The following is a 10128-nucleotide window of genomic DNA, read 5'->3' as shown; positions in this document are numbered from 1 at the left end:
CTTGCAACATGGCCCAACACAAAGTTAAGTGAGGTATTGCGGTGTATGTATTTGTAGGTGCACAAATGATGGTGAGGACTGTACTTCTGCGGCTGGCCCTGCGCTTCTAATATGGGCGTGGAGCTGCTGTCAGCGCCTCAACACACAGCGGACGGAAACAGACGAGTGTCTAAAAGCACGCGCGCAGCACTCGCGACAGTCGGGGAGACTCTGAGCGGAGTTAATTTATAGAAACAGGACTCAGCGAGAGGGTTTGCGGTGGATGCTTGAGGTTTCCCCACCCGTTTAGCCCGCAGGTAAGATTTTGCAGATCACCGCACGCACCGCGAGCGTGTTACGTCAGCGCCGTGACATTCATGCGTTGTGTTATCTGTCAAAAGTCGACCGAAGTGGGCTCAAGACTGAACTTAAAGACTAATTTAAGACTAACTTAAATTAAAAGCGCTTTTTTAGTGCGCCAGAGCTGGAAGTGTTTAGCACCTATTTGTATCACTTACCGGTAATTTAGGCACATTAAAACGAGTGGCGCAGTTTTTCACTTTATTGCTGTCTGTTAACTTACACTTCACTATTACTTTTCCCAGTAAGTTTACTCACTCAAATGAGTACACCTCATACGTGCAGCACAAGTCTCACTGGTGTTGCTGCTGAAAACATGTGCCCAAACGGCTCTGTGCAGCTTGTGGAGTGATAACGTTAGCTTTGCAAAACTGGTTTTAGTTCTGAAATTAACGTTACATTCCTTAATACATGTGTGCGTGACGGTATCCTCAGAAGACCACCTAATGCTGAAGTGAATTTACAATATTTTACCAGGGCATACGCTTTGCAGAGCTGGCATCCTCTCACAAACCAGGAAGGAGACACAAATTGGACTTTGTTCAAAGTTAGTTGTGGCAGAGTGACGTGCAGGTGTGTGTGTGTGTGTTGGTGTGCATGCTGTGACTCATCCCTTGTACTGTGTAAGCACACCTGTGGAGTTGCAGAGGGCACTGCCTCTCCTGTGCTGGCAGCTACACTCTTGCTCTAATAAATTGCTCTCCTATTGTATAACATTGTGTGCATACTTTATAATTGTGTTCCCTCCAGTTGTATCTTTATGGCTGTGCACACACTGCTTCATTATGTTCTCATAACCATTTGGTATGTGCAGAGCTGTTTATCAGGCGAACTTGTCTTTTTGCTCCCCATTGATCTACACACTCTGTGGGCTTCCACACCGGGCCAGTAGCTGTGATCAAAACTCCTATATCCCGCTCTTAATAGTGTTTGCTGAATGTGTGTGCTCTATGGTGTGTACTTTTGTATGTGTGCACATTGTGTGAGTGGGCGTAAAAGTGACAAAAAGGCAGAGATGTGGAGCAGGCCAGGTCTAATGTGCCAGCAAGCTTTGGCGTGTGCCTGTGCTGGCTGTGAGCCAATACAGGTCCCTGCATGTTAACACAGCAGTAGGCAGCTGGGCAGGTCTGATCGATTAGGCCTCTGTTGTGAGGACTTAACACAGTCATGTGGGGAGCTGCGACTTTAATTTGGCCCTAAATGTGTGTACAGTGCTCAAAAGGGCAGAGCAATGGAGCAGTTATGGTGTGGCGGTAGTGAAAGCGTATTGTAGTTTTTTTGCAATCTCATATGATAGTTGATATAAGAGAGGGGAAGAGACACATTTTCCATTCTGTGAGCTACTTGCATATCAGGTACTCAAATGTATACTCATGCATATGATACAAGTGTGTGTTTACGTGAAAGCAGAAGTAACACTTCATGTCCCCTGTGTAGGTTTGCAACCTAAAAGAGAAGTGGACATGTCAAGATGTTGATGATGTATCTTCCTGAGTGCCACTGTGTGTGTGTGTGTGTGTGTGTGTGAGGGAGTGACAGAGAGTGAGAGATCAGTCCTGCCACACTATTAGTCAGTGCTTGACTTTAAAGAGATGGCGTGAAATCACCAGGAAACAGATATTTAAAAATATCTTTCCATGAGCAGGGTTATTACCTGTGTATGGTGCAATGCAGTGAGCTGCCATGTAAAGCTTGGATTTTTAATCTCTGCTGCGGGAAGTGCTGTGAAGAAAGGAAAGGTGTTCCAACAAAGAGGTCAGTAGGCCTTTCTGCTGTTTTATTTGGTTCTCACGTCAGACTTTACCAAAACCTGACCATAGAGCCATCATGGTGGCATGCTATTTCCTCATAGGTATTGCTGTTTCCTGCTGCGAGTGTTGCAAATTTTGCTTTGGTTTTGTTGAATGGCATGTTTGCTCACTTCTTGTTGAATGTACAGTTTACGTGTATCTGGGTGTTTTCTGAGTAAGCTTAAAGGAATAGACATTTTGGGGAACAGGCTTGTTAGCTTCATTGCTGAGAGTACAAGGGAAGAGCAGTACCACTCTCATATCTGTAAGGTAAATATGAATCTACAGCATGTTAGGTACCTACCAACACCTATTTAAAGCTCAGCAATAAATATAGTATAATTACAGTATATTTCAGTTGTTTCGGTCTGCACAAAAAACAATGTATGTATCAATCTAGCCTATATCTTGGCATTTGACAGTGACTGAAACCTAAACCACAACTTGTTTTGTCCAGCAATGTCATCAAAGTGATATTTTTAAAGTAAAAACTCAACCCTTCAACCCCCCCCACAGTACTTCCTTATGAGACAAAATCAGTATCTACTTTGAATAATTTGGGCTTGTAGAAAAAAATAATAACATAATCAAGGTCTATCATGATTCCTGTTACAAGTAATTGACCTTTCAAAGGTTAATAATCTTGTCTGTGGTACAAGAGTGGAGTCATGCAAAGATTAAATTCAGTTTGACAGCAGTTACAACCTCTTAAGTTTACATTCCTTTGCCCATCACTAATTTTTATCTGTTTTTGTGTAGGCTCTTTAAAGCTGAACTACTATATCTTCTGAAGTTCTTCCTGATGTGGCAGAGGTGAGAATTGAGCATCATGTTGGAGCCTCCAGAGCCAACCCAGGAGATTGTGGAGTGGTTGTCCACCCTCCGCCTGTCCCAGTACACCCTGTGTTTCCGACAAGGAGGCTATCAAGTTCTGGAAGACTGCAAGGATCTCACAGATGAGCGGCTTCTTGAGCTTCAAGTGTTTCCAACAGGCCATCGTAGGCGCATCCTCCGGAGTTTGGAAGCACTTGGGGTGAAGCAGCAGAGTGGTGGAGAGGAAGATTATGAGGAAGAGGGAGGGATAGAGAACGGGAGGCGCCAAAGGACGCCAGTGCCTCATCCGAGACATATCTTTCTGAAAGATAAAAAGAGGGGGACTTCATGTAATCACAGTCAGCCAAAGGAGAAGAGGGAGTATGATTTGGTGGGGAGCCAGACTTTGCCTCCAGGAGCAGGACTGGGGAGAGACATTGAGGATGTACCAGAGAACAGATACCTCTGCCCGCCTCAACCAGCCCCACGCAATCCCAAGAACATCCAGACATCCATGTCTGAACTAACCTGCATTCCTGCCCCCGTGTCCTCCTGCTGCTGCAGCAGCAGCAGCAGCAGCACTGAGTCCCTCTCCCCTTCTGAAATGCCCTCAGACTGGGAGATTACCACAGAGGAAGTCCCCCATTCAGCGCTTACTGAAGACCATGGGGGGTTTTGTGGTGAAATGGTGGAAAACTCCATCTATGAAACACAGCCCAACTTTAAAGTTCCTGCAGGACCACGGTTCACTCGCTCCTACCGGCTGAGGCACCGTCCTGTCCCTGAAATCCCGATTCTGCCCGTGTTGCCACTTCATGACAGGTTCATAAGTTTAACGTCAAGGAATAGGGAACTGCATTATTCACTTGACCAAGAGTTAGATGGAAAAACTGATATTTCTCTCTTTCTGTACAGTAATGAAGCTATCGCCAGCAACTGCTTTGCTTAGCTTAGCTTACGGTAACATAAAGACTGGACACGGGGAAATAGGCAGCCTGGCACTGTCCAGAAGTAACAAAACATAATTTGCGCCCTGCTATGGACTGGCGACCTGTCCAGTGTGTACCCCACCTTTTGCCAATGTCAGCTTGGATAGGCTTCAGCCCCCCGCGACCCTGTACGCAGGATAAGCAGTTTACGATGGATGGATGGATAGATTTTTAATTTGCACAAAAAACTAACCTAAATTACTTTACTGTCCTTTTATTGATTTAAATATCACAGACAACACAGTTTAATTAACATCAAGACGACGTAAATGTAGGTGATTCAGACAAAAAGCAAATTTTCAACTGCAGTCCCTGGGCAAGGTATGACGTTGTACATTACAAAAAACAAACAAGAAATACAAAATGCAGACACAATGACATCAAAGCACATATAAACAGATTTAGGACAAACAAAGTGTAAAAATGTTTGTGCCAGGCTTGCCTTTTTTCCCCTCCAGTGTTTGTGGTAAGCTAAGCTAACTAGCTGCTTGCGGTAGCTTAATTTTTACTGTATGGACAGGAGAGTGGTGGAGGAGGAGGACTTTTTATGATTTGGTTTTTGTATAAAACAAACAAAATATAAATTGTCTATGTGTGAGTTTTAGAAGTGTTAATAGGTGGATTTTGTTAAGCTAAGCTAACCGGCTACTGCTGGTAGCTTCATATTTATTGTCCAGACATGAGAGTGCTGTCCATCTTCTCACCTAGCTCTCAGGCAGAAAGCAAATAATGTATTATGTATGTATTTTCCAATATGTTGAACTATTTCTTTAAGCATAAAGTTTGACTTTATGAAAGCTTTTCAGAACTAATCAAACAAGTTAGAAGAGCAAAGTGAAAAGCACCTGGAGAAATAAATGTGCACGCTGCCGTGGCATGAATGAACATGAAAGCAAAATTTTCTCTCTTTGCATTCAGATTTACACTGATAGAGAACCCAAGGCCTCAAATTTCATATTCAATTCTGCATTCCACGTACACTGATACTCCGAAACTAACTTTCAGAGTTCCACATCTCTTTTGAGAAGGCCTTTACGTTTAAATTGTGTTACCTATTTTTCCCAAGTGCTGCATTGGTGGTTTTAATCCACTGATTTCTTTTCCTCCTCAGGAGCACACCACCACCGCAAACAACCAGCCCTGAACACCTAACCGGCTCCGAGGGTCCCGCCGGTGCAAACAGCATACAGAAAGGTACACAGTCTTTCAGCTGCATCCGCTTCATCTCTGCCATGAATATTTCATTCGGCAGTAGAGTCAGCGGTGCTGTTGTTTGCCCGGATGAAAGAAGGGAGAGGAGATGAGGGGGTGGGTGGGGTGGGATGGGGGTGTTTGGCGGCTGTGTCGTGGGAAACGGCGTCGCCCCCGTTTCAAGGCACATCTCACAGGGAATATGCTCCCTCACATCTTGTCCCTCAGCGAGACCCTAGTGTGTATTCCTGTCACCCGGTTTTCCAAAGTTTTTTAGAAGTTGTTTAACTTTACTAACAACACACAGGTTTGTAGTAACAACCAGTACAAATATGTTTTGAACTTTTCCTCCTCCCTTGCTGGATCTACTGGGCCGGGCTTAGTCGACCCTTGTGTCTCATCTAACGAGATACTACGTGAGCTGCTTTCTGTGCTGAGGAAAAATGCGCTCTCCTAGGATTATGTGACGCTTTTCTGTGACGACAGTATGTGTGAATGTGTGTTAAACACCTGTGAACATGTCAGTCTTTCTGTGAGCTTTTCTGACCACATTGTGACATTTTCTCTTGCCGTCGTGTGCAGCATAGCAACAGTTTTCTGTCCGTTTTCTACACTTAATCTCCCCTCAAGCTCCTCTTTTGGCATTCACTTCCTTCCTTGTTCCTTGTACCTTTTTTTTTAATGTGGCAGTCTCCTGGTAGGCCTTGTTTTCCCAACTTTTTCTCTGGATGGAACAAGACAGGGAGTGAGACTATAGAGAAAGGCAAGACAGTGAAGTGGGTTGGGAGGAAGGAAGAGGAGATGGATGCAAAACAGGCGGAGAGATGGAGGAAGAGAGGGAGCCGAGATGGTCCCAGAGCAGGGAAACGGGGAGCTCGACTAGCAAGCTAAATCTCCCTTCATGGCAAGGTCTAGCAAGGCGTTATTTGACATATTATTTTACCCGAGCATGTTTGAAGAGTTTATTGCGAGATTAGATCCAAAACTTGGGGAAAGAAACCGCAGTGTTGTCTTAAAGAATGATTGTTGTATTCAATCATAACTTGCTATTGGAGGCTCAGAATTTTAATTAACACCTTGGCACCACCTCTTAAAAATACATTTCTTTCACAGAAATAATCTCATTGAGAAAAGCCTTTCTGTCTAGCGCTTCTTCTGCAGCAATGCAAAGAGTTGTAGTTTTTAAATAGATCTATATATATGGGTCTATATAATATAGGTCTACTTCTCAAAGCCTTTGGTCGTGCAGTGACATACACACGGCCTGATTAATGCACTTCCTTTTTAAGAAGAAATACCTCACATATATGTGTGAGGTATTTCTTTTTATGACATTGCTCTGGCATTGACAGACATGACCATGTGCACACACATCACACTGGTTCTTAGTCAAACTTCAGAACACACAAAAGCTGACAGAAATTAATGAAGTTGTCATGTTACTTCCAGGTCCAGCCTGCACATTCACTGCATCTAGGAAGTTGCCTGTGCATTTTCAAACAGTACTTAAAAAAAACATTCATGTTTTCACACCTTCGTGTCTACAGCAACATTCAGTTGTGCTGTAGAATAATTATTTTTAATCATCTGTACACCAAAAGTTTATTTTATAAAAAATTGACATTCGTTAATCATCATAATATGTGCAAAACAAGGGAAAACGGTACGACCTTTCCACTTCTCCCAAATCACACAGCTCATCAAATAGTCTTCCTCCTGCCAACCTCATTAGCCAGAGGAAGAATATCATTTCTCAACTATGCAATTAAAGATTTTGGCTTCTACGACATACTGTATGTTTCAGGGCTGTACTATGAAATATGCATATATGTTCACTTCTGTCCTTTAGATAGAATATTAATCGCTAAATTCAAGGAAGGTTAAAATCAAGGGCAAATTGTTTTTATTATTTATTTATTTATTTTTACAATTTTAACCTTTTTTGTATAACAATGCCCTGGATGACTAAGAACCTTAACAGACATTAATTGCTAAAACAATTTGCCAAGCAAAAATACCAAGCGTAAGCTGGTTTAAATAAATCTAATATATCTATTATAAATATAACAACCCTTATTATTATGATTATCACCCTCATTGCACTAGTAATAGTGATACAAATAAAAGAAAACAACACCCTTCACTTGTATTATTCTGGAGCTATTCAGGGAAGCAGTGCCTGAAATAATAAAATGCCTGGTGACTAATCTGAATTCAGACAGTGGCAGTTATGCGTCCTCCATACTCTGTGTGGGAGTGACACAGAGGAGCGATAATAACAAACTGACCTGCAACTCCCTGACTTAAAAGAACTGAGGCTTCATTCAGAACAAGCAATCAATCTCCTCACTAACTCCTCACTGATGGCAGCGTCTAGGTCCCGTTTCCAGGCTGCGACTTGAGAGAGAGAGAGAGAGAGAGAGAGAGAGAGTCTGGTTGGGAGCAGATAAAGAAAGCAGCATGTTGGACTGAAAGAAACAAAAAGGAAGAAGCTGGAGACGGAGCCAGTGAGGGAAGAATAGTGGCGAATAAGACAGGAATTGAGTACAGTAGCGTCCGACGGGCCCTCGGAGAGAATCACTAGTGGCCTGGAGGTCGGCTGATAGATGATGATTAATGGTCGCTATCTGCCCACCAAGCCTGTCCGTACAGAGGGCGGCTGTGTTAACTGACCCTTCATAAAGCTCAGTACATGCCCTTTGTGCTTTTCTGTGATGGCCTGCGTTGTTTGGAAGTGTGTGTCTATAACGCTTTAAAAAGTAGGACATTCACATCTGTGTTGGCGCAAGTGTGTGTGTGTGTTGACTTATTTGTCCATCCTTTTTATGTCTGTGTTTGTCTCAAGGCATCTTTATGCGTTTGAGGATGTTTCGATCTTTGTACGCCGTGGTCTGCGTGTATGTCTTTCTCCGCCGCCAGTGTCTATGTGTGTGTCTAGCCCCGTGGCGACGTCTTCTGGCCCTCACAATCCTCAGGAGAGGCTGGTGTCATTTTTCACAGTGACAGGCGGTGGCCCACGCAGGGTGGCCCCGGGTCTCCAGACTAATAGTGTCTGGCCAGAGTCTCTCTTCTTCTTCGTCTTGGCTTCTACCGACCACCGACCACGGCCCCCACAGGAGCCAAGACAGAGAAATGGCCTTGGCAGAGACTCAGCCTGTTTGCGACAGACTAAGGAGGATCAGAATCCCAGTTGGGCAAGGAAAAGGCAGAGGCAGAGAGATAGGCATGCTAAAACTAAATTTAATTGGTTTATTTTTTACATGGATCAAGGTTTGGCGCATTTCTTCAGATCAATGTGTTGGTTTAATCAAAGGGCGCTATAATATCTGTGTGATTTAAAATTTAACTGGAACAATCCTGTTAAGCTGCTTACTTTCACGCACCAAGTTTAGGCCTTCACACTGTGTTCTGCAAGTTTCAGTGCCGTGACAAAACCACTATTGTGTTGTTTGTGTCCTTTTTAGCTTCACTTCAAAGAACCTTGATGCCCATTGCTCCCTACGGAGAAACATTCCTGTACAACAGCCCTGAAAACACGCCGGTAAGAGAGTGCACACTCCCGCTAGCGGACAGTGACTAGCAGCTTACCAAAGAGGAACAGGCATTTTTCAGATCTTCAACACGATCAGTGATGTTTCAGCCGCTGTTCGCATAGCCAAACTTCCCCCTCAGTGTTACTGTTGTCACCATGGACACATAGCAGAGGGGAAAATGTGCTTGTTTCAGTTTGCCACCTGAGGTTAATAGAAATGTCACCTAGCCACTAAAGTTAACATAGCTTAGCACAGCAACACGATAACAGTGTCTGACTGAAAGATGGACACTTTCTATTCCTCTGATGCTAATCTCTTCCATGCTTTATAGGACCATGGCGCCAAAGAAGGGTTACAGAAGGGTTTTAAGGACAAGCTAATCCCGACGAAACAGAGGTATGGTATGCTGATGTAATACTGCCGTCTCACTCTCTGCATGTATAAATAGAAGTTCAGATGCAGAGAGCTAATTGGCTGCTGATGTTTTTGTGGTTACTAATCTCAGTGTAACACGTTGGATACATTGATAAGACTTTTATCATGTCATGCAGCTGCATGTCATTCTCAAAGTGGAGAAACAACAACAACAACCATATGTTAATCTGCTTGCCACATTCCAAAATGGAAAGACCAGATTCTCTATAGTAACTCTTGTTTGTTTAATGTGTACCCAAACAGAAACTGTGGTTTTACCAGGAGTTACCTGATGTCACTATTTCTTGCGCAGTGATTTCCTGTTGCTGTTCATAAAACCAAAGCTTGTCCTTTTTTCTCACGACCGTGGCATCTCATCTGACTCTCTGCAAGAAAACAATAAGGTGTATTCCCCAAAATGTCAGGCTGTTCCTTTAACGTTATCCATGCTCCAACAGAAAAATGACGCCCAAACAGAAAGAGTCCACGGAAAAAGGGTCTCCTCCAGCTATCCCAGACCGCTTCAAAGACGAATACTCAACAGTGGAGGAGTGTGTTGGTATTTTGCCGCAAGCCGGTTTGGACCCAAGTTTTGCAGTGACCCCTGAGGCTGCCTCTGGCCCTAAGGATGGGTCTTTAATCATGGTGGAGTGTGACCTCTACTCGGAGCCTGCAGACACTCTGGGGGGGGCAACCAGAAACGCACAACCTGATATTTCTCCGTACGCATGCTTCTATGGAGCCCCCAAACTCCAGACGCTCAAAGTGGGCTGGCTGGACAAACTGTCACCTCAAGGGTAGGTTTGTGTATTGCTATGATATTATAGTGATTAGAGACTCAATCCATGATACATGGATGTAGTTGAAATCTTCATGAATGCACAACCTTTCACCCCAACAACTCAAAATGTCCCTCACGCCACTTCCTCTTAAGTGCATAGGAAAGTAAACACCACAGTCAGCCACAGCTTCCTGTTTCTTTGTAGGCCTTTTTTCATTCTGCGCTGCCCCGTGTGTCTTCTATCTTTGATGACTCTTTAAATCTGATAAGTGGTATTA

The 10128-nt window shown here is 43.7% G+C and overlaps 1 protein-coding gene across 3 annotated transcripts in view; it reads left to right on the top strand.

Moving 5' to 3' along the window:
* The first annotated feature begins 4 nt into the window (after nt 1–4).
* Nucleotides 5–10128, top strand: part of zmp:0000000660 (arf-GAP with Rho-GAP domain, ANK repeat and PH domain-containing protein 2) — a 126553-nt gene continuing 116429 nt past the window's right edge. For 2 of the 3 annotated variants that reach the window (XM_038730722.1, XM_038730720.1), the window contains exons 1-6: nt 5–296; nt 2889–3764; nt 5043–5125; nt 8587–8663; nt 8987–9051; nt 9528–9866. In XM_038730722.1, the coding sequence (XP_038586650.1) occupies nt 2959–3764; nt 5043–5125; nt 8587–8663; nt 8987–9051; nt 9528–9866 (1370 nt within the window). In that variant the 5' untranslated portion in view covers nt 5–296; nt 2889–2958. Of the gene's footprint in view, nt 297–321; nt 2095–2888; nt 3765–5042; nt 5126–8586; nt 8664–8986; nt 9052–9527; nt 9867–10128 lie in introns of those variants that run through there. The other variant, XM_038730721.1, reaches the window with a different exon arrangement.

Source organism: Micropterus salmoides, unplaced genomic scaffold, assembly GCF_014851395.1.
Source record: "Micropterus salmoides isolate LMB-PRFRI ecotype aquatic unplaced genomic scaffold, ASM1485139v1 Ms_hic_scaffold_2, whole genome shotgun sequence".
NCBI classification, from domain to species: Eukaryota; Metazoa; Chordata; class Actinopteri; order Centrarchiformes; family Centrarchidae; genus Micropterus; species Micropterus salmoides.
Note: the sequence above shows the minus strand (reverse complement) of the source record. Positions and strands in the feature narration are given on the sequence as shown.